The 25196-nt window shown below is 45.9% G+C and overlaps 1 protein-coding gene across 4 annotated transcripts in view; it reads right to left on the reverse strand.

Annotated features, from left to right (window-relative positions):
- P3H2 (prolyl 3-hydroxylase 2) overlaps positions 1-25196 on the reverse strand; it is a 164526-nt gene that overhangs the window by 33757 nt on the left and 105573 nt on the right. For 3 of the 4 annotated variants that reach the window (XM_061637617.1, XM_061637618.1, XM_061637621.1), the window contains exons 4-6: positions 9089-9220; positions 1387-1529; positions 272-361 (exon numbers count right to left, since the gene is read on the reverse strand). In XM_061637617.1, coding sequence (XP_061493601.1) covers positions 272-361; positions 1387-1529; positions 9089-9220 — 365 coding nt within the window. The remainder of the gene's footprint in view (positions 1-271; positions 362-1386; positions 1530-9088; positions 9221-25196) is intronic. The other variant, XM_061637620.1, reaches the window with a different exon arrangement.

The raw sequence follows: 25196 nt of genomic DNA on the forward strand, positions 1-25196 counted from the left end.
CTGAAAGTGAATGATTCACTTGATGGGCCATGGGAATGATCCAGCAATGTTATTTGCACAGGTGACCTGCTACACATTGCCTCCAATAATTTATTTAATGTGCAAAATATCTTTCCACGTCCAGATTTATGTTATCTTCATCAGAACTCTGAATGATATGCAAATAAGAGAAACAGGGACCTGATCTGGCATTGTGAGGATTCAGATCTTAATGTTGTGTGCCCAAGATTAAATACTTCTCCCTCATTGCCTCCCAGTTGAATGTACTTACCGACTCAGTGTACAAGAACCCAAGGCCAGCTGCTCCTGTCTGTAAGAGGTATGATTCCAGCTTATGTCGCCTCAGGAATGTCACAGCTTCCTGAAATAACCAAGAGAAGGGCTTAAAACCATGCTGGTTTCAGAAAGATCCTTTTCAGGGGTGACCCAGAGCTGAATTTGCTCTCTGCAGCTGCAGCCCCTGAATTCCCAGATTGTTTTTCCCCAGATGCTTTTTTAGTGATGGAATTCACCAGTACAGAGTATTGGCACCCCTTATTTATTTATTTGTATGTTTGTGTTTGTTTATTTATTTATTTATGCTGCCCATGGCAACTCTCTGGTGCTCCCACTCACAGCATGTTTATCAAGGTACGAGTACCAGCATCTCATTGCAGAGGGGGCTCTCTTGGTAGTTTGACCACTCTCAGAAGTTGAGGAGAGGGCATTCTCCATGGCAGCCCCTGAGTTGTAACATTTCCTCCCCACAGAGGTGTGTCCGGTACTTTCACTAAACAGCTATTGTTGTATGCTGAAGATGCACCTCTTCATCCTGCTGGCCTTTGATACTTGAGAGTGATATTTTTAGGGCACTCTCTATCTGTGGATGTAATTTGTTTAAAACTGTTCTTAATAGTGTATTTTATATTGCTGTGACCTGTTCCGAGACCTCTTGGAGAAGGGCAGGTAATGATGATGATGATGATGATGATGATGATGTGCAAAGACTAGGTTCATGTGATCTGCAGAGCATCTGCAACGGAGGCCTGACACTGATTTTATGCCTTCTATGTTAAATTTTGCCTTTGTAGTCCCTTTAGTACCAATCCCTATATATATGTATATATGTGTGTGTATTTTATTTTATATAGTATTTTATGTATTTTAATTGTATTTTATGTATTTTAATTTATCTGAATGTCTTTGTGATTTTACTGTTTACAATTTTATTATGTATATGTTTGATTTTATTTTTGTAAGCCGCCCTGAGTGCCCTATTATAGGGTAGAAGGGCGGGACAGAAATAGAAATATTTTAAATAAATAAATTATAGATCACCGAAGCAGCCAAACCACATCTGTATCATCATCACCACCACCACAGTCTGGAACCATACAGGATTCTTACCTCTCTGGGTTTGATGCTCCCCAAGTCCACAGAGCCTTCCAAGAGGGCTTCATAATAGCTCTCATTGTCTAAGACATCTTCATCGTCTGGGTGGAACAGGAGATAAGACCTGGCGCACTCCAGAGCTTTGACATTATCATCAACTGAAAGAGTGAAGGAGAACCATTTTAACTGGCATAAAATTTCACTGAAACTTTGCTGCATCCTCATTTGAGGAAAACTCTGGACAGGGAAATCTGCAGCTTCTGCAACAGTAGAAGATTAGGGGATCTTATTAAGGGAACAGCAACAACCCTCCTTATTTTTCCTGCCTGTCTTGGATTGCAGAAATGGCAGTGCGGGTGGGGAGACCACCTAACAGGCCAGAATTTGTGATAGGTAGGTTGTGTCATGCTTGATGGGTCATAAGTTGTGCAGGTCTAAGCTGCAGACTGGAAGCTGAGGGTAGCACCATGAACAGCCCAAATCAACCCCTGTGCCAAATTGAGGAGATGAGAACAGGTACTGCAGTGTGAAAGGAATGCTGGGCAAGGGGACAGAAGCTCAACCATTATCATCAGTAAAACTAATGCCATAAACCCCATGCCTGAATGCAGCCTGTGTGTCTGGTGGAAGAGACTCAGCTAAAGGTCCTGACTGCAAGTGAAACTGTGTATAAAGCCAGTGCACGGCAATCAGAGCATGAGATAGAGTGGACATTAAAAGAGCACCAATCCAGGCAGGATGAATATGGAGATGGAGGAGAAGAAGCCCCAAATGGCTCGTGTATGGTAGTGGTGCCCTGGTTCTGGAACATTCTTGTGGCATGGATGGCCACAGGTTTGTTGGGATTTCACTGTTCAGTGGAAATTGACTTGGGATTTTTTTCTAGCCTTTGGCAGCTATAGATAGGCTGTTTGTGAAACTTATGCTTGTTTTCATAGAATCAAAGAATAGTAGAGCTGGAAGGGGCCTATAAGGCCATCAAGTTCAACCCCCTACTCAATGCAGGAATCCAAATCAAAGCATTCCCGACAGATAGCTGTCCAGCTGCCTCTTGAATGCCTCCAGTGTCGGAGAGCCCACTACCTCTCTAGGTAATTCATTCCATTGTCGTATGGCTCTAACAGTTAGGAAGTTTTTCCTGATGTCCAGTTGAAATCTGGCTTCATAGAATCATAGAATCGTAGAGTTGGAAGGGGCCTATAAGGCCATCGAGTCCAACCCCCTGCTCAATGCAGGAATCCAAATCAAAGCATTCCCGACAGATGGCTGTCCAGCTGCCTCTTGAAGGCCTCCAGTGTCGGAGAGCCTACTACCTCTCTAGGTCATTGGTTCCATTGTCGAATGGCTCTAACAGGGTTTTTCCTGATGTCCAGTTTTGTTTTATAGTGCCAATTTTGTGGTTTTATTATTGATATGGCTGATATTTTACTGTTATCTTAATTATGTTCTGTGATTTGTAATTACATGATTTATTTATTTTTATGTAAACCGCTTTGTGGTCACTTGTGACAAAAAGCAGTATATAGGCACATTAAACAACAACAACAACAACATAGAAATGTGTTTTTAAATGTATATAGCATGCTTGCAGAATGGCAAAAGGTTCTGCTGCGCGCACAGCCAGAGGCTGTGGGAAAATATCCTAGGGAAGGGGCTGAACAACCCTCACAAGGAGAAGCGAAACATGTGCTACCTGTGCTGGCCTCACAATCAGTCACCTTTTGCCAACTACATGGACTGGCAGGGAACTGCCACAAGCTGCAGAGAGTGGATGATCAACTCTGGTTCCTTAGTAGTCAACCGGATGTTCCTGTCAACTTCACTGAACGCAGAGGCAAGTCTTGTCCTCTAGGGGGCAGCCCCTCCCACAAAAACAGAAGCTAGTCTACAGCTATCTTCGCTGCCACCTCCTACCCATGGCTGCCACAGTCGGGGTGGACATTCCCCCCTGCTTGCCCCCCCATAGCAAATGAGTCTGTTTGTTCACAAGCAGAGCCTGAGCAATTTCAGATACTGCTAAGCCCACACCAAGGATGCTTTTTGTATGCAAAATCACAGTAACACAGACAAGGTAACTACCTGCCACTAGTGAGAAGTTGAGTGCACAAAATGGTTGCCATGTTCTGGTTGATCACGTACACTGTCACTCACTCAGTATTGGCAGTGAAAAAGAATGCAGGTCAGGCACGTAGCACCTCTTGCTTCCCCCATCAAGCCATTATGCTAGCAAAGGTTGGGAGGAGGTGCTCCTGACAAGGAGTGATGGGGAGGGCAACGCCAAAAGCAAATCTAGCATAAAGAAAGAATTTGCTTTGGGGCAAAAATCCTGCTAAGTTTTTCTGCAAGCTTCAGCTGGTCCTGTTTACCCATTTTATTTGTATATCACCTAACAATGATCACATGTAGGTTTGCACCCCACACACACTTTTATTGTGGATCTTGGATACATTTGGAATGCACTGTTACCAGACTCTAAAGGACTAACGTAGAACTCTCTCCCCCTCAAACCCTTTGCCACACTACTTCTCATAAAAGAAGAGAAAGTGCCTTCTCAGTAGTTCCACCCAGATTATGGAACCTCATGATATGCGGTGGTCCACTACTTCACTGTTTTTTGCTAATTTCCTGTTATTCAAGACCTTCAAAAAAATTCTGGAAGACTCTTATTTTACGAGGTTTTTATGATTATGATTTTATGAGTTTCCAACCCATTGACATAATAAACCTCAAACAAAACTATGCAGGTAAGAAGCCAGCAGGCGTGTGGGGGCTTTCCAGTGTTTTGCATCGCCTGCAGCATGTACGACTATCTGCCTGTTGGACAGAAGTCGTGGGTGTGCCTCAAGTAACACATCATTGGCTGGCAGCAGTAGCTGGGAGGAACCAGCCACACATATAAAGTCAGAGCACCCTAGCGAGGGAGCCTGCTCCACGAGCTAGAGGGAGCCCCAGCTGACGAAGCGTCAAGGCGAGTTAAGCAGCAGAGCGAGTTCGGCAGCAGGGCGAGGAGACCAGGGCCCCCACTCTGCCCGTCTGTTCCCTGACCTCAACTAAACCGCAGTCTCCAACTCATTGACGTAATAAACCTTAAACAAAACTATGCAGGTAAGAAGCCAGCAGGGGTGTGGGGGCTTTCCAGTGTTTTGCACTGCCTGCAGCATGTACGACTATCTGCCTGTTGGACAGAAGTCTTGGGTGCGCTTTCGGTGCAATGAGCTCCTGGCTCTCTGGGAACGACTTCATTTCCTTGAGGCCAAGGTGGCGGACCTGGAAAAGCTGAGAGAGGCAGAGAGGTGTGTGGAGGAGGCCTTCAGGGACGTTATAGCTGTGTCCCACTCCAACGATGATAGCTCTCCTGCTATCATGGAGAACGATGGTCTCGGGGAAGGACAGCATCCAGCTGAGGAAGAGGGAAACAATCCCTTAGAAGGGACCCATTCCTTGGGGGATGAGCAGCTATCCTCTCGTGCCGAGGATATATCTCCAGGGGGTGGAGGGATCCTTGTAGTGGGTGATTCGATCATTAGGAACATAGACAGTGGGGTGTGTGATGGGCATGTAGACCGCAAGGTGTTTTGCCTGCCTGATGCGAAGGTTGCGGATATCGCCCGTCGTTTAGATAGTTTGGTAGACAGTGCTGGGGAGGAGTCAGTGGTCGTGGTGCACGTTGGCACCAACGACATGGGGAAATGCAGCCGTGAGGTCCTGGAAGCAAAATTTAGGTTGCTAGGTAGGATGCTGAAAGCCAGGACCTCCAAGGTGGCTTTCTCTGAAATGCTACCGGTTCCACGCGCAGGACCAGCCAGACAGGCCCAGCTTTGCAGTCTCAATGCGTGGATGAGATGATGGTGTCGGGTGGAAGGGTTTAGATTTGTTAGGCACTGGGGAGCATTTTGGGACAAGCCGGGCCTGTACAAAAGGGACGGGCTCCACTTGAACCAGAATGGAACCAGACTGCTGGCACTTAAAATTAAAAAGGTAGCAGAGCAGCTTTTAAACTGACTGAGGGGGGAAACCCGACAGGAGCTGAGAAAGGTCCGGTTCGGAATAAACCTCCCCCCCTGGGATAAAAACCAAAGAAATGATGAAATTTTAAAAGGGGTAGGCCTAGAAGTAGGCATTGTGAGAGCAGGGGCACAGGATATCAATTCAGAAGAGCAAAATTACCACAGGCCTAACCACAAGTGCCAAAGACACTTGAAGAGAGACACTGCTTACAAGTGCCTGTACGCTAATGCTAGGAGCCTCCGAACCAAGATGGGAGAACTGGAGTGCTTGGTCTTAGAGGAGAGCATTGATATAGTGAGCATAACCGAGACCTGGTGGAATGGAGAAAACCAGTGGGATACGGTTATCCCTGGATATAAACTATATCGGAAGGACAGGGAAGGACGTATTGGTGGCGGAGTCGCTCTATACGTGAAAGAAGGCATTGAATCCAAGCTCGAAACCCCAAAAGAGGCAGACTCCTCCACAGAATCGTTGTGGGTGGTGATACCATGCCCCAGGAGGGACTTAATACTGGGAACGATCTATCGTCCCCCTGATCAAAATGCTCAGGGAGACCTTGAGATGAGATATGAAATTGAGGAAGCATCCAAACTAGGAAATGTGGTAGTAATGGGTGACTTCAACTACCCGGACATAGACTGGCCGCATATGTGTTCCAGTCATGACAAAGAAGCAAAGTTTCTAGATATTCTAAATGACTATTCCCTAGACCAGTTGGTCATGGAACCGACCAGAGGGACGGCAACCCTGGACTTAATCCTCAGTGGGGACCGGGACCTGGTGCGAGATGTAAGTGTTGTTGAACCGATTGGGAGCAGTGACCACAGTGCTATTAAATTAAACATACATGTAACTGGCCAATTGCCAAGAAAATCCAACACGGTCACATCTGACTTCAAAAGAGGAAACTTCACAAAAATGAGGGGATTGGTAAAAAGAAAGCTGAAAAACAAAGTCCAGAGGGTCACATCACTCGAAAATGCTTGGAAGTTGTTTAAAAACACTATATTAGAAGCTCAACTGGAGTGCATACCGCAGATCAGAAAAGGTACCGCCAGGGCCAAGAAGATGCCAGCATGGTTAACGAGCAAAGTCAAGGAAGCTCTTAGAGGCAAAAAGTCTTCCTTCAGAAAATGGAAGTCTTGTCCAAATGAAGAAAATAAAAAAGAACACAAACTCTGGCAAAAGAAATGCAAGAAGACAATAAGGGATGCTAAAAAAGAATTTGAGGAGCACATTGCTAAGAACATAAAAACCAACAACAAAAAATTCTATAAATACATTCAAAGCAGGAGACCATCTAGGGAGGCGATTGGACCCTTGGATGATAAGGGAGTCAAAGGTGTACTAAAGAACGATAAGGAGATTGCAGAGAAGCTAAATGAATTCTTTGCATCTGTCTTCACAGTGGAAGATATAGGGCAGATCCCTGAACCTGAACTAACATTTGCAGGAAGGGATTCTGAGGAACTGAGACAAATAGTGGTAACGAGAGAGGAAGTTCTAGGCTTAATGGACAATATAAAAACTGACAAATCACCGGGCCCGGATGGCATCCACCTGAGAGTTCTCAAAGAACTCAAATGTGAAATTGCTGATCTGCTAACTAAAATATGTAACTTGTCCCTCGGGTCCTCCTCCGTGCCTGAGGACTGGAAAGTGGCAAATGTAACGCCAATCTTCAAAAAGGGATCCAGAGGGGATCCTGGAAATTACAGGCCAGTTAGCTTAACTTCTGTCCCTGGAAAACTGGTAGAAAGTATTATTAAAGCTAGATTAACTAAGCACATAGAAGAACAAGCCTTGCTGAAGCAGAGCCAGCATGGCTTCTGCAAGGGAAAGTCCTGTCTCAGTAACCTATTAGAATTCTTTGAGACTGTCAACAAGCATATAGATAGAGGTGATCCAGTGGACATAGTGTACTTAGACTTTCAAAAAGCGTTTGACAAGGTACCTCACCAAAGGCTTCTGAGGAAGCTTAACAGTCATGGAATAAGAGGAGAGGTCCTCTTGTGGATAAGGAATTGGTTAAGAAGCAGAAAGCAGAGAGTAGGAATAAACGGACAGTTCTCCCAATGGAGGGCTGTAGAAAGTGGAGTCCCTCAAGGATCGGTATTGGGACCTGTACTTTTCAACTTGTTCATTAATGACCTAGAATTAGGAGTGAGCAGTGAAGTGGCCAAGTTTGCTGATGACACTAAATTGTTCAGGGTTGTTAAAACAAAAAGGGATTGTGAAGAGCTCCAAAAAGATCTCTCCAAACTGAGTGAATGGGCAGAAAAATGGCAAATGCAATTCAATATAAACAAGTGTAAAATTATGCATATTGGAGCAAAAAATCTTAATTTCACATTAACGCTCATGGGGTCTGAACTGGTGGTGACCGACCAGGAGAGAGACCTCGGGGTTGTAGTGGACAGCATGATGAAAATGTCGACCCAGTGTGCGGCAGCTGTGAAAAAGGCAAATTCCATGCTAGCGATAATTAGGAAAGGTATTGAAAATAAAACAGCCGATATCATAATGCCGTTGTATAAATCTATGGTGCGGCCGCATTTGGAATACTGTGTACAGTTCTGGTCGCCTCATCTCAAAAAGGATATTCTAGAGTTGGAAAAGGTTCAGAAGAGGGCAACCAGAATGATCAAGGGGATGGAGCGACTCCCTTATGAGGAAAGGTTGCAGCATTTGGGGCTTTTTAGTTTAGAGAAAAGGCGGGTCAGAGGAGACATGACAGAAGTGTATAAAATTATGCATGGCATTGAGAAAGTGGATAGAGAAAAGTTCTTCTCCCTCTCTCATAATACTAGAACTCGTGGACATTCAAAGAAGCTGAATGTTGGAAGATTCAGGACAGACAAAAGGAAGTACTTCTTTACTCAGCGCATAGTTAAACTATGGAATTTGCTCCCACAAGATGCAGTAATGGCCACCAGCTTGGACGGCTTTAAAAAGAAGATTAGACAAATTCATGGAGGACAGGGCTATCAATGGCTACTAGCCATGATGGCTGTGCTGTGCCACCCTAGTCAGAGGCAGCATGCTTCTGAAAACCAGTTGCCGGAAGCCTCAGGAGGGGAGAGTGTTCTTGCACTCGGGTCCTGCTTGCGGGCTTCCCCCAGGCACCTGGTTGGCCACTGTGAGAACAGGATGCTGGACTAGATGGGCCACTGGCCTGATCCAGCAGGCTCTTCTTATGTTCTTATGTTCTTATTATTTAATTGCTGACCTGTCTCTTTTTGTGACTGTGTTAGATTATTGCTACACTATTGTAACTTAACCTGTAAACTGCTCTGAGTGATGCATTTACACTAGAAACGTAGGATAAAAATGCTATAATTAAATAATTAAAAGTGCAAGCCTAACTGTGTCTATTCCAAAGTAAATTCTGTTGAATTCAACATTGCTTATTCCCACAGAAGTAGATAGAATGTAACAATTCCCCAACTTGTATTTAACACGGAACTGTGGTTAGTTCTAAAAGTGAGAGCAATCATGCTTCTTCTGCTCTCCTGTACAAAATCCATTTGGTGGCTGTTTTTAAATGAGGACTTAATCTGATTTAATTGGGGTCTTTTTAATCTTCATATGGATGCAAAGAATGTCTAATAGTTGCATACTTGAAGTTTTTAGGTTTTTGGTGACCAATACATGATTCAGGAAACATCAGAATTCAGGCAAAAAGTCCAGAAAAAGCAAGCTCTACCTCTGTAATAGGCAAACTGCAAGAAGTCATAGTGCAGGGGAAGGAAGTTGTCGATGGGAGAGAGGCGCCCAGGCCGCGTCGCCAGCTCCCTCACGCACTCGTGTTGACACACCAGGACTTGCATGTAGTGATCTGTGAGAAAGGCACAAAGGGGGAAATCTCAGGCAGGAGATGGGAAATGAACCATCTCTAACCTGTTTGCTGCATGTTAATAAGGAATAAACAGCAACATGATTTAACAAAAACTAACAAAACGTTATAGAGCAACCATTTCATTCTGGATGCTGTGCAAAGATTTTATACAGCCCTTCCCACAGGCTTGAAACTTATTAAACGTGATATGACGGATAAGAAAGAAAACTATGTGCAAGAACTATTGCAGGATCAAGTCACGATCACCACACAGACGGAGCCCCCTCTGTGCACCTTTGTTGCTGCCTTCTCAAACCCTCCGGGGTGCAGTCGTGCAGGATCTCAGGGGGTCTTAGACCTTTTACTTTTTTGGGAGCAGGGTCCCTATGTCTCCAGCATCCTGCAAGCCAATCAGCATGACAGAGGAGTGTATTGGCCACCGAGAAGAGTCTTCTAACAGGCTTCCTTGTCCTTTCCTACTGACTGGAGCCAGAGCCTGGAAAAGTTACTTTTTTGACCTACAACTCCCATCAGCCCACTCCAGTGGCCATGCTGGCTGGGGCTGATGGGAGTTGTAGTTTTAAAAAAGTAACTTTTCCAAGCTCTGATTGGAGCCAATCAAAGTGGAAGGAGGTGAGTTAAACAGTGAGAAGACTTTTCTCAGCGCTAACACTCTCTTTTATGCTGATTGGCTCCTGGACATTAACAAGGATCTCATTCTCAACCCCAGAGCAAAACAAAAGTACCTGAAGGGCTCTCACATAGAGGAGGGTACAGATTTGTTCTCAGCTGCCCCAGAGGGTAGGACTAGGTCTAATGGTTTTAAGTTGCAGGAGCGTAGATTCAGATTGGACATTAGAAGGAACTTCTTGACAGTAAGGGCAGTTTGGCAATGGAAGCGACTGCCTAGGGAGGTGGTGGGATCCCCTTCGCTGGATGTCTTCAAGCAGAGGCTGGACAGCTATCTGCGGGAGATGCTCTAGCTGTGGATTTCCTGCTGTGAGCAGGGGGTTGGACTCGATGGCCTACAAGGCCCCTTCCAACTCTATGATTCTATGAAAAACAAAGAACAGGGAGGGGGCATGGCTGTGATTAACATGTAGGGACCCTGCACATCTGAATTTGCCACTATACTACTGCATGCCCTGCCTGCCAGCATCCTGCAGCTGAGCACTGCTGGAAACAGGGCACTGGGCCTAGACAGATCTTTGGTGTAATGTCTTAGGCTGATGCAGAAGAAAAGGAAGAGAAGCGATACAGAGGTAAGGGGAATAATGGGGGGGAGCGACAAGAGAGAAAAGATGTGCAGGGGTTGAAACATGTATTTTGGCCTTATTTCTGTTTGAGGGTTAAGTCAAAGGCCTCATGAGAAAAGTGGATGTTGAAGTGCAGTGGAGACTGATGGCTCTGATGTCACTGGGGCAGCGGAATCCATTCTGGGTTTTAGTCTGAACTTTCAAGAAGCTATCCAAGGTGCTTTGGACAGCTCCTTGAAAGTTTGGACTAAAACCCGAAGCAGATTCCACTGCACCACTGACATCAGAGCCATGAAGAGGACTCTGAAGAAAGTGGGCAGGGAGACAGGGATTTATGTGTTTTTTTTTCATTTACAAAATTATTTATAGACTGCTTAGTGTCATGGCCCCGTCAGAGGACTCATCAGACGAGGATGACTCGGGAGTAACAGCAGCAGACCCAGAAGCAGCAGACTCAGAAGGAGAAATGGAGGAAACTCCTGAGAACCCAGCTCCTTCTCCCCCTCAGCTGCAGAGCCCCCCAGACACAGCTGAAGCCCTTCAGCCAGACGCAGACAGTGAACAGGAGACTCCCCCCTCACCTGCAGAAGTAGACAACAGAAGGTCAGGCAGAAGAGGGGCAGGCCTGTCCACTTAAGGCCAAAATGCTGATGGCTCACACCTGCTGACAAACCTGCTCCTTAAAAGTCAAACCTTGGGTTCAGCTTGTTGCTGACTACAATGTCAGGCGTGACCACTGTGTGTCTTCCTATCCCCTGAACCTTGACTTGTACTGATCTCTCGGCAAACTAGACCCGGACCTTCACTGATGTCTCTTCTGGATTTCTGGCTTGGCACGTAAGCTTTGAACGGCCTCTGCCCTTATCTTGCTTCCTCCTTGCTAGCCTGGCAGATTTATAGCCAAGCTGCCGGCTGAGGACTTACGGCCTGGCAATGACCAAGGAATCTCCAGCCCTGCCTGCACCCCCACCGACACTGCTGTCTCAGTGAAGAGCTGACACTTAGTACAATCTGTCTCAGGGCGGAGTACACAATGATAAATCAGTAAAATTGCAATACTATAAATAAAACGCAACTGATAACCAAAAATGAAAAATGGAAATGGACTGCCTTCAAGTCGATCCCGACTTATGGCTACCCTATGAATAGGGATTTCATGGTAAGCAGTATTCAGAGGTGGTTTACCATTGCCTTCCTCTGAGGCTAGTCCTCTCCAGCCGGCTAGGGCCTGCTCAGCTTGCCACAGCTGCACAAGCCAGCCCCTTCCTTGCCCACAACTGCCAGCTGGGGGGCAACTGGGCTCCTTGGGACTATGCTGCTTACCCACGGCTGCACAGGTGGCAGGGCACATAACCCCTGAGCCACTCACTGTGGGGGTGATCTTTAGCTGGCCCTTGATGCCCAGGAGACGCGAGCGGGGATTTGAACTCACAGACTCTGCACTCCCAGCCAGGCTCTCCTCCCCACTGTGCTATAAAAGGCCACCATTAATTAATTCCTAATTTTAAATGCCAGAAAAGGATTGAGAGCACAGGTGTGTGTTTAACAAGTGTTGAAATATTGTCGTCCTCATTAGTGCATGCCGGAACTCCAAGGTGAGGCTATTCATTCCATAGGAAGGGGGCCACCGCAAAGAAGCTCCCCCTCCCCCAATTGCTGCTAATGGAGATTGTAGCACAGTGAAAAGGTTCCTTTCAGCTGAGTGCAACGCTTGGATGGGACAGTAAAGAGAGAAGCGCCCCGCAGGTATCCAGGTCCCAAGTTGTTCAGGACTTTATAAGTTTCTAGTCCAACCTGGCATCCTCCAGATATTTTGGGCTACAACTCCCATCAGCCCCAGCCATAAATTAAAAACAAGCAGTAATATAAGTGTTAAAACTGGTGTAAGGAAGAGTTTTGTCGTTGTTCTTGACAAAGTGTTTCCCTTTCTTAAACGAGGTCCCTACCTGTAATCTGGGGGAAATAACTAAGGATTTTTGACAAATAGGCATTCTCTTCCATCTGTTATACAGAAGAGACTGTGAGCAGCCCTGCTTTCTCTGGACAGTTTGAGATGGGAATTAGATGAAGTGTTGCCATTCCTAGAGTCAAAGGTCAATAATCAACACATTAAAAAAAAGGAGCCAGATAAAAAGCAGGGAACACACAGCCCTTAAATCATTCTCCTCTCAGCCGTGCAATTCTATGGGAAGCATCATCTCTGATCTCATTTCCATTTCACCCATGTCTGTAAACAGAGGACAGAGAAAAGTTTTTCTCCCTCTCTCATAACACTAGAACTCGTGGACATCCAATGAAGCTGAACATTGGAAGATTCAGGACAGACAAAAGAGAGTATTTCTTCACGCAGCACAGAGTTAAACTATGGATTTCACTCCCGTAAGAGACAGTGATGGCCACCAAGTTGGATGCCTTTAAAAGTGGTTAAGGTGTTGGACTACGACCTGGGAGACCAGGGTTGGAATCCCCACACAGCCATGAAGCTCGCTGGGTGACCTTGGGCCAGTCACTGCCTCTCAGCCTCAGAGGGAGGCAATGGTAAACCACCTCTGAATACCGCTTACCATGAAAACCCTCTTCGTAGGTAAGGCGAACGCGGCCCAGACATGTAGTGGCTGTGCCTTGTTCCGGTCCTTCTCACATCTACAGGGTTGTTGGTTGTCCTCTCAGCCAGCCCTTGGATCTCCAGTTGCTGCTCTTAAATGCCAGATCGGTACATAATAAAACCTCCCTCGTCCATGATTTAATTGTGGATGAGGCAGCCGATCTGGCATGCATAACCGAAACCTGGGTGGGTGAACAGGGAGGAGTTAGCCTTTCCCAGCTTTGCCCACCGGGGTATTCGGTTCAGCATCCTGGTAGAGCCGAGGGTCGGGGAGGTGGGGTCGCTGTGGTCTACAAGAGTTCCATCTCACTCAGCAAACACCATGTTCATGTAGCCACTGGTCTGGAGTGTTTGCACCTTGTGTTGGGTCATAGGAACAGACTGGGAATCTTGTTGGTGTACCGCCCACCGTGCTGCCCAATGGCTTCCCTAACTGAGCTGACTGAAGTGGTCTCGGAGGTATTGCTGAGATCCCCTAGACTATTATTACTAGGGGATCTCAACATCCATGCTGAGGCTACTTTAGCCGGGGCGGCTCAGGACTTCATGGACTCCATGGCAACCATGGGGCTGTCCCAATATGTCAGTGGCCCAACACATACATCAGGGCATACTCTAGATCTTATTTTCGCTACTGGACATGGGGATGGTGATCTGGATGTGGGGAGTTTTACATCACTCCCTTTGTCATGGACAGATCACCGCTTGCTGAGGTTTAGACTTTCAGTGGCTTTTCCCCTCTGCAAGGGTGGGGGACCTATTAAATTGGTCCGCCCATGGAGACTAATGGATCCTGAAGGTTTCCAAAGGGCTCTTGGGGTTTTTCCGGCTGATAAGACTGGTGCTCCTGTCGAAGCCCTGGTCGAACTGTGGAACGCGGAGATGACCAGAGCTGTTGACACGATCGCTCCTGCGCGCCCTCTCCCATGTAGAGCTCAGACAGCTCCATGGTATACTCCGGAGCTGAGAACGATGAAACAAGATAGGAGATGGCTTGAGCGGAAGTGGAGGCGAACTCCCGATGGATGCAATTATGACTTGGTAAGTGCTTCCACCAGACTGTATTCAAAGGCAGTGAGGGCGGCAAAAAAGCAACATTTTGCAGCCACTATTAAGTCATCTCTTTGCCGCCCAGCGGAACTTTTCAGAGTTGTCCGAGGGCTACTTCATTCTGGCCCTCAGGACATGTCCGAGTCATCGGTGGCCCGCTGTGATGAGTTTGCTGGACACTTCCAAAATAAGATCTCATGCATCCATCGGGACTTAGACTCCCAGTTTATAGCATTGATCCAAATGAGGTGTCTGGAGCACAGTCTTGTCATGTTTTATTGGATGAGTTTCAGTTCATTCAGCTCGAGGACATGGACAAGGTGCTTGGACAGGTACGTGCAACCACTTCGATACTGGATCCTTGCCCCTCCTGGCTAATAAAAACTAGCAGGGATGGAACAGCTAGTTGGGCCAGGGAGGTGATAAACGCCTCTTTACGAGAGGGAGTGGTCCCTGCCCCTCTGAAAGAGGCGACAGTGAGACCACTTCTTAAAAAACCTTCCTTGGACCCAGATAACTGTTGGCGTGTGTGCGTTGTTGTGTGAAACAGCATACATTACGTTGGAGTTAAGTTGAGCAAGAAACTTCTTCAGAGCATGTTAAGAGTCTTTATTGAAAGACATTAAGCCCAGAGGCTTAAGAGTAAATACATGTAGAGATTCTTCAGTCACCCCCCGTCTGATACATCTCTCTCCATAGATAAACACAAAAGACAGCCTCTCAGCTCAGAGGCATAATTCAGAAGAACAACAACACATAGACTCTGTTAGAACTTTCCCAGTCGCTATCAGATGGCTACCATAGCAACGGCCCTGGCAGTCCGTTCCCAGACAGGGCATAGACATAACTCCCCCTTAACCACAGTTACGTCTTCAAACTTGCAGGCTTCATGGAAAACAACTAGAGACAGTAATGTCTACTGGTCACCAGCCCAACAGTTTCCCCTTTTTCCATTAAGACTGCAAAATATACATGAAATACATCTCCATAATACATAGTCATACAGTCATACATTTCTACAATACCTCTTGCAATACATTTCAGTACATTGCATCATACATTTTCAGTTCAGTACAGTTCAAAATTACATCTCAGTACAGTTCAAAAACTTTATTCACTCAAACTTTGGTTCATTCCAAGCCTTGTCACCAGTTTGCCAAATTTCTCCTCACACAAAGGCTTGGTCATTATGTCAGCCACCATGTTGTTAGTGTCACAAAATGTTAGGTTAACAAACCCCTGCTGCACACAATCCCTTACGTGAAAGTATCTGACACTAATATGTTTTGTTCTCTTGGTATGAGCTTCTGATGTGGCTATCTTAATGCAGGTCTGATTGTCTTCATATACAGTAATCGGAAATTGCATATCAATGCCTATCTCCTGCATGAGCATTGCGAACCATTGTAGCTCATTACAGGCCTGTGATAGGGCCACATACTCGGCTTCTGCACTTGATGTTGCAACCACATTTTGTTTCTTGCTGCTCCAGTCAATGCATGACCCGTGCCACATCACAACTATGCCAGAGGTTGACTTACGACTGCTCAGCTCCCCTGCATGATCTGCATCCACAAAACATTCAAGACCTCCTGTATTTGCTCCTGACAAAACCAGACTCTTTGTCTTCGTGCCTTTCAGATAACGCACTATCCTTTTAATCCCTTGCCAGTCAGCCTCTGAAGGATGCTCTACCTTCCGGCTTAAAATACTGACTGCATTACATATGTCTGGGCGAGACACCTTCACCAAATATTGCAATTTCCCTATTATGCGCCTGTACTTCTCAGGATCTGTACAAGGCGTCTCCTGCACATTCTGTTGGAAAGCCACAACCATTGGAGTCTTCACAACATTGCATTCTGTTATGTTGCATTCTTCTATGATCTGATTTATTTTACTTTCCTGACTCAATGTTATGCTTCCGTCTTCTGCATGCACAATATCCGTGCCTAAATAGTGTGTGACAGGCCCCAAATTCTTTGTGTCCACCTGCCTGCCCAGTTGCTCATTAAATTCTTGTTCCTCTTGCTGCTCATGATAAAAATACATGATGTCATCAACGTAAACTGCACAGAACGTGGTTTTCATCCCCTGTCTCTTTATATACACACATGGATCTGCCTTGCATCTTTGGAATCCCATTCCATGCAACACTCTGTCCAATTTCTCATTCCAGCAGCGTGCACTTTGCCGCAGTCCATATATTGATTTATGCAGTTTACACACGAACCCTTCCTTTGACACAGAACCCGGAGGCAGTTCCATATATATCACCTCTCTTAAATCACCATGTAGGAATGCCGTCCCTATATCGTAGTGATTTACACTCATGTTCTGCATCGCTGCCAGCTTCAGCAGCACACGAATGGACTCATGTTTCACAACCGGGGCGAAAACAGCATCATAATCTGTCCCATGCTGCTGGGTGAATCCCTTGGCAACCAAACGTGCCTTGTACCTCTGTACTTCCCCGGAACTTGCTTTCTTCTTCTTAAACACCCATCTGCAACCTATGGCCTTTTTACCCATGGGTAACTTTACTAATGTCCATGTGCCATTCTTTTGCATGGCTTGTAATTCTTCCTGCATGGCCTGCTGCCATTTGTGCTGCTCTGCCTCAGGCATCAGCCTGATTGCTTGAAATGATGCTGGCTCTTCTAGTTCACTGTGAACTTCCTCCATCTGGGCAGTGAATACTGATGGCATGCCTTTTACGGCTGTCTGTTTACAGCCCTGACTGTCATTCCCTTTCCGCCCTATTGAACTCAAGGCATCAGCACACTTCACACCCATGGACATTTTAAACTGTGAATCATGAAGGCTTCCCTGCAAACACACTTGATCTCCCCTCATTACAAAACATTGGTATTTGTGAAACAAAATTGAATAATTACAACTCACCAGTTTTCTAACTGATAAAATATTATGAGCCAATTCCGGAACAAACAAACAGTCTGACATTATGCCAAGCTTGTCAAATTTCATCAGACCTTTAGCTTTTACGGATTTCCGTGATCCATCAGCAAGTAAAACAAAGTCTTTCACTTCTTCTGAAAAATAAAACAAACGTCTGTCTTTAATTAATATATGGCTTGCTCCGCTGTCAAGAATAAAGTTAATTTGTTCCAAGTCTTTAGATTTCTGTTTACAAACAAAGTTCACACTTCCCTGCTTCAAGCCTCCGTCCCTGGAGTTTCGCTTGATTGCACAATCTTTACGGAGATGCCCACGGGCCCCACAGGCCAACAGCTACAGACCAGTAGCGCATGTTCCATTCCTGGGCAAGATCTTGGAACGAGTGGTTGCTGGCCAGCTCCAGGCTCTGTTGGATGAAACCGATTTTCTAGATCCATTTCAATCGGGTTTCAGGCCTGGTTTCGGCACCGAGACAGCCTTGGTCGCCCTGTATGATGACCTATGTCGGGAGAGGGACAGAGGGAGTGTAACTCTGTTGATTCTCCTTGATCTCTCAACGGCTTTTGATATCATCAACCATGGTATCCTTCTGGAGAGGCTCACGGAGTTGGGAGTTGGTGGTACTGCTTGGCGGTGGTTCCGCTCCTACTTGGCGGGTCGTCTCCAGAAGGTAGTGCTTGGGGAACATTGCTCGACTCCGTGGGTTCTCCAATGTGGAGTCCCGCAGGGGTCGGTCTTGTCTCCAATGCTTTTCAACATCTACATGAAGCCGTTGGGTGCGGTCATCAGGAGTTTTGGAGTGTGTTGTCATCAGTATGCTGATGACATGCAACTCTACTTCTCCTTTTCATCCTCTTCAGGTGAGGCTGTCGATGTGCTGAACCGTTGCCTGGCCTTGACAATGGACTGGATGAGAGCTAACAAACTGAGACTCAATCCAGACAAGACTGAGATGCTGTTGGTGAGGGGTTTCTCTGATCAGATGGTGGATATATACCCTGTCCTGGATGGGGTTACACTCCCCCTAAAGGAGCGGGTTCGTAGTTTGGGAGTTCTTTTAGATCCTTCCTTGTCACTGGAGGCTCAAGTAGCCTCCGTGGCATGGAATGCGTTCCACCATCTTCGGTTGGTAGCCCAGCTACGTCCCTATCTGAGCAGGGAGGACCTTACATCAGTGGTACATGCGCTGGTAACCTCGCAACTGGACTACTGCAATGCGCTCTACGTAGGGCTGCCTTTGAAGACAGTTCGGAAGCTACAGCTAGTGCAAAATGTGGCTGCCAGACTGATAACAAGAACTAAGCGGTCCGAACACATAACACCTGTTCTGGCCCGCTTGCACTGGTTTCCAATTTGCTTCCGGGCCAAATTCAAAGTGCTGGTTTTGACCTATAAAGCCTTATACGGTGCGGGACCATGTTACTTGTCGGAACGCCTCTCCCGATACGAACCGGCCCGTACTCTACATTCTACTACAAAGGCCCTCCTCCGGGTTCCGACTCATAGGGAAGCTCGGAGGGTGGTTACAAGAACTAGGGCCTTCTCTGTGGTGGCCCCCAAGCTGTGGAACAGTCTCCCTGATGAGGTACGCCTGGCGCCGACGCTGTTGTCCTTTCAGCGCCAGGTTAAAACCTTCCTCTTTTCCAGGGCTTTTAATCTAACTTAATTCTCTTTTAAATTGTACTGTAACTGTTTTAGATCTACCATTCTCTGTATTTTGCTGTATGTTTTATTGGATTTTATTGGATTTTGTATTTGATCTGTTGTTCACCGCCCAGAGAGCTATGCTAGTCGGGTGGTATAAAAATTTAATAAATAATAAAATAAAATAATAGGGTCGCTATAAGTCGGGATTGACTTGAAGGCAGTGCATCATCATCATCAAAAGAGAATTAGGCAGATTCACAGAGATAAGGCTATCAGTGGCTACTAGCTACATTCTTCCTGTACTGCCAGAGGCAACATCCTTCTGAATACCAGTTGCTGGTAACTGCAGGAGGGGAGAATGCTTTGTGCTCAGGTTCTGCTTAGCGGTTTAGTTATTATTATTTATTTATAGCATTTATTAGTCGCTTTTCCCCCAAAATAGGATTCAAAGCGACGTACAAAAACAAGAACACGCTGCATATGAAATAGCTTACAGCAAGTCAAACAACTGCAAAAACAATTTCAAGCAAAATAGTGCGATAATAGAGAAAATAACAAATGGCAGATATAACAGCTGCACAAAAACCATCCCAACACTATAAATATAACGTAACATATTATAACAATCCTATTACACAACTAGTCAATATGGCAACGGTAGAGAAGAAGTAGCACAATTTCAACTTCAGCTTAGCTACTCAAAGCACACCACCCATGATGATATTCGCCGTCTCATTCTACTAGTAACACGGGCATCGGGTTGGCCACTGTGAGAACTGGATTCTGGACCGGATGGACCATTGGCCTGACTCAGCAGGCCCTTACATTCTTATGTATGTTCTTACATATCACAATCCTATCTCCAGTTACTAGATAGTAAGACCCATTGAACTAAGTGGGACTTGTGTTCAAGTAAACAGGGAAGTGATGGGATGGAGCATCTTCCGTACTTAGTGCATTCTCTCCTCCTCAACTCAGGCAACAGGAGCTTTCTGAGTGCTCAAAGGGAGGGCAAATTCTCCCCTGATATATTACCTTGGAGAAATTCCCCCAAACACTTATGAAGCCTGAGATTTATGCAAGAGAGTGGAGAAGGAAGGCTGGCTGGGAATTCAGCTAGGACCTCAATGGCATTCCTCTCCTATTTGCAGGATTCCATCTCCAGCTGACAGACACCTGCTCCGCATTCCACCAGACTGAACCTAAAGGTTGCCTGTCAGCTAACAAACCCACGGAGATCATGTGCCGCAGAAAGAGACAATTGGGTGGCCTTCTGGGAGCTTGAAAATCATAGCAGGTTGAGCAGCAAGCCATGGACACCTCTCTCTATCCACTTTGGCCGCATCTCTGCCCTACCTGAATGACCCACTGGAAGCAGAGAGATGCGAGTGCAAAACTAAATGCAATAGACTGGCGAGAGTGGAAAAGGCAAAATCAGCCCCTGCCAGGCTGTCCTCCTCTCTTTGCCAACTTTCACTGCCCTGGAGCCATGCCACCTCAGCTATCCCCCCATTTGGGGCACCACTCTCTGCCTCCTCCTGAATGGCTCAACTCTTGTCCCCCCTCTGCTGTCCAGCCCTGACATTTCTTCAGCCATCATCTCTCTTTTTAGCCGGTTGGCACCCACAAATCATGCCACTCCTGCCAGCACTCTCAACGAACTGTGGGCAGCAGGGGCCCACAGGCTTGCCTACAAAGTCACCATAACTTTCCACCGGAACATACAACCAAATGACTAACACAGTTCTGAATGACACTGTGACATCACCAGCCCAGACACCAATGGCCTTCCTCTTCTCAGAAGTAGTTGCAAGATCCCATCCCCTAGCTCCAGTCATAAGTTGATGCGTGCAATGAAACAGACATATAACTTCACGCCACATCACCTCAAGCTCTTACTTATTTTCTTACAATTTTTCTTCCACCCTGGATCTCAAGGTGTCATGCATGTGGTTCTCATCCAGGTACTGGCCTGACCCAGACCTGCTCAGCTTCAGCAAGGTTGTGGCCTTGTGCGCAGACCATACCCCAGGGGTACAACACTTTCCAATGGAATAATTCACTGCTATCTATCAAGTGTAGAGGAATCAAGTGATGCATCCATAAAAGACACTGTGATTCCTCACCATTGCAAGGTGGAGTGACTGTGGAGGCAGAAATTCAGTGTCCCTTCCAACACTAATCACTCTGTGTGGGTGGTACTGGTTGCCTGTTGAGTATATGAAACATGGAGCAGCAGCTTCAGATGCATAGGCTCCATGTGTCTATGCCAGTGAAGAGAAAAATCTTGGGTCTTAGGCCCAGTCCTCTGCCACCGACAGTCATCCAGCTGCAAGGCAGTGGTGAAGCTGGAACTAACCACAGGATATGATACTACACCATAGCAATATTGCCTGAATAATAGATTTACTAAGAGGCAAAAAAAACCCCTTGCGGTTTGAGATGTACCTACAGTCAACAGATATTTCTATCAAACTTGAAAAAGCAGAGAAATTGGGCAGTTATAGGAAATGCACCAGGGAAGCAGGGGACCTGACCTCCTCTCTGACATACTGTACTGCCCTACAGATTTGTCAAAATGCAAACACAATTTGGGTTGGTCTTTCACAGTTCCTGTGTAGCTTGGAAGAATTTGGCAGTATGTGCCTCTGAGCATATGGTGAATGGTGGCAACACCTACAAAAATGGAGAATTACATTTTTGTTTGTATGTGGAAGATGGGGGATGGGAGCAGGTGGGAGGGGAGAAGGGGGTAGGTTTGATCATTTGCAAGCTTATTGAGTTCAATGGCATTTACTGCCGTGCAATCATGCTTAGGATAGGTCAAACTAACTATGGCGAAGGAGGAGGGCTGGAGTGGGGAGTGGAGGAGGAGGAGGAGGAGAGAAGAGAGGGGAGGGGGGAAGGAAGGGGGAGGGAACAGGCAGGAAGGAGGGGCTACGAGGGAGGGAGGAGGGGAGGTTTGATCATTTGCATGCTTATTGAGTTCAGTAGGGTCTGCTCCTGTCCAATCATGCTTAGGATAGGTGAAACCGACGTGGGGAAGAGGCAGGGAGGGGGGAGGAAGGGGAAGGGGAAGGGAGGGGGAGAATGAGGGGAAGGGAGGGGGAGAATGAGGGGAGGGAGGGGAGGGAAGAAAGGAGACTGGGTGGGCACTAGGCAGAGGGAAAGCCCCTTTCCTTTTCAGAAGGAAAACATTGTTAACAGTATCATTTTGGGGGTTTCCTCTACCTTTTTATTCTACAGCAGACATGTATAATGTCCCACCCAAATTTAAACTAATGCTTTTCCTAGCCACATCCACGCCAGATATTTATTCCACTTTAAACAGTCCTAGCTTCCCCTAAAGAGTCCTGGGAAGTGTATTTTGTGAAGGGTGCTGTGAGGAGATGCCGTATCCCCCTCTCAGAGTCCCCATTTTCAGAATTCTTTGGAAAGAGGGGCTGACTGTTAAACCACTCTGGCCACTGGAGCTCTGTCAGGGGAATAGGAGTCTCCTAACAACTCTCAGCACCTTTCACCAGGACTGTATAAAGTGAAATAAATGTCTGGGGTAGGTGTGGCCCCCTGATTAGCCAAGCTAAACAGCTATGAGTCTGGCTTTTAGAACACTGACAAGTTGGTTCTTACTGAGATTGCCTGCACTATCATAGATTGTAGTGTTAATTTTCTTACATTAATTGAAAATCAGCCATGCATTTTTTTAACTTTTAAACTGCAGAAGATGAAGGTCAGAGTATGGGGCAATATCAGTAATAGCATTACAGGTACTGTGAACATGGCTGATTTTTAATTAATTTCAACAAATTATGAGACCACTGACAGAAAAAAATCCAATAGGGGTCTGGATTTTTTTCTCTTGTTTTAGACTTTGAACTAAATTCTCTCTGGGTGTTTTGTATATCACCATGAAAACTTAGAGGGTTGTTAAACAAGTGTTTCTGAGTACAGGTCTATAAGTGTTGTAAGATTTTGTTTTGAAATGAGCTTATAGGAAGCAGCAGGATGGTATGGGGGGTATTTTCAATTTAACATGGCAGAATGTGAAAAATCCATGCTGGCTATAACATACAGCCACTCTCGTGACTATAATTTGTTAAGCAGGTAACCTTTAACTAAACTGTCAATTTCAGTTCTCTAACTTTCTCATTTTGCTGATCTTAAATTCAGTTCTCCACATTTATGCAGCAAATTTTGATTTTCCTCATGAAAATTCATCAGAGGTTTAGTGTGCATTTCTCCTAATAAACACATTTTTGCATGCAAATTTGACTGAAATGCACATTTTCGCAAGGAATTTCCACTAATATAATGTATTTTTGTATGCAATTTTCATTAGGTGCTTTTATCCACACTTCCCTCTAACGTCTGCGTATATGTACATACTGTTTGGTTGGAGAATTGCATTGCAAAATTTGGAGAACTGTGAATTTTGAAGGATAACTGTGTTTTGCTTCACATATTGGTTCAATAAATGCAAACTGGGTAGTTTCTCATTAAAATGCCAAAAAAACCTGAATTCCTGTTCCATCCCACCCTTAACAGCCGTCATTTCCCTGCATTTTGGAGTCTGAGTGAACATGAAAATTCTTTAACACAACATGCTAAACTGAACTTTTTTTGTTCTTCCAGTTAACTGGATTCCTGCATAGGTACCATTAAAAGGGTGAAGGCGGAACAGTTGCGGCGCTTCCCTCTTACGTGCCCTGTTTCCTGCCTCTCCAGTTGATTGAACAGAACAGCAAACACTCAGGTTGAGAGATCATTTTCAGTTGATGGAAACGGAAGGCTTACTGTCATGGCCCCGTCAGAGGACTCATCAGACGAGGATGACTCGGGAGTAACAGCAGCAGACCCAGAAGCAGCAGACCCAGAAGGAGAAATGGAGAAAACTCCTGAGAACCCAGTTCCTTCTCCCCCTCAGCTACAGAGCCCCCCAGACACAGCTGAAGCCCTTCAGCCAGACGCAGACAGTGAACAGGAGACTCCCCCCTCACCTGCAGAAGTAGACAACAGAAGGTCAGGCAGAAGAGGGGCAGGCCTGTCCACTTAAGGCCAAAACGCTGAGGGCTCACACCTGCTGACAAACCTGCTGGATTTCTCTTCTGGATTTCTGGCTTGGCATGTAAGCTTTGAACGGCCTCTGCCCTTATCTTGCTTCCTCCTTGCTAGCCTGGCAGATTTATAGCCAAGCTGCCGGCTGAGGACTTACGGCCTGGCAATGACCAAGAAATCTCCAGCCCTGCCTGCACCCCCACCGACACTGCTGTCTCAGTGAAGAGCTGGCACTTACAGACAGGCCGTGTCAGCCCCCATGTACTTGAGCCAAGCTCAGCAATTCCAACCTGTGGCCTTCCCAGAGCTTGGAAAAGTTACTTTTTAAAACTACAACTCTCATCAGCCCCAGCCAGGATGGCCACTGGATTGGGCTGATGGGACTTATAGTTCAAAAAAGTAGCTTTTCCAAGCTCTGGGCCTTCCCAATTAATGGACTTACAGCTCTGTTTCTCTGGCTGCCTCCCTGTTGCTGTTTAAACGTTTAAGGAACAAACACAGGCTTGAAACAAAAGCTAAATGGATCGGCTTGGCTATTGCAGGGCATTCCCAGACTGCAAGAAGTTTAATGTGTATCACCATCCATTCAAGCAGAAACTTGACTCAGTTCTCTTTTTCTTCAAGGGGAGATTTGGAGAGCTGGCCGTGGGCGGGTAGAGTCTGATTTTCCAGATGGTTCCAAAAACACTGCACAGTGCAGAGGGGATTAAGGCATTGCTGAGAGTTAGGAAAGAGAGTATTGACTCTATTCCGTTCCTTTATTGTCCCCTCTGGATCTCTTCCCCCGTCCTGCATCCCACTCCAATTCCACTTTAGCTAGATCATTGGCATGCTTTTACATCCTACACTGGAGGAACACCACACAACAACATCGTAATAAAACTGTATGTATGTAAAACTTGTCCTATACTGTGGACAAGAGGCTACTGTAGGGACAAAATATGGAGAAACCTATTGGTTCCCAATTGGAAAGGGTGTGAGACAGGTGTATTTTATCACCCTATTTGTTTAATCTATACGCAGAACATATCATACGGAAAGCAGGATTGGACCAAGATGAAGGAGGTGTGAAAATTGGAGGGAGAAATATCAATAATTTAAGATATGCAGATGATACCATACTACTAGCAGAAACCAGTAATGATTTTGAAACGAATGCTGATGAAAGTTAAAGAGGAAAGCACAAAAGCAGGACTACAGCTGAACGTCAAAAAGACTAAAGTAATGACAACAGAAGATTTATGCAACTTTACAGTTGACAATGAGGACATTGAACTTGTCAAGGATTATCAATATCTCGGCACAGCCATTAACTAAAATGGAGACAACAGTCAAGAAATCAGAAGAAGGCTAGGACTGGGTAGGGCAGCTGTGAGAGAATTAGAAAAGGTCCTCAAATGCAAGGATGTATCACTGAACACCAAAGTCAGGATCATTCAGACCA

The sequence above is a fragment of the Rhineura floridana genome, chromosome 7 (assembly GCF_030035675.1).
Source record: "Rhineura floridana isolate rRhiFlo1 chromosome 7, rRhiFlo1.hap2, whole genome shotgun sequence".
Lineage (NCBI taxonomy): Eukaryota > Metazoa > Chordata > Lepidosauria > Squamata > Rhineuridae > Rhineura > Rhineura floridana.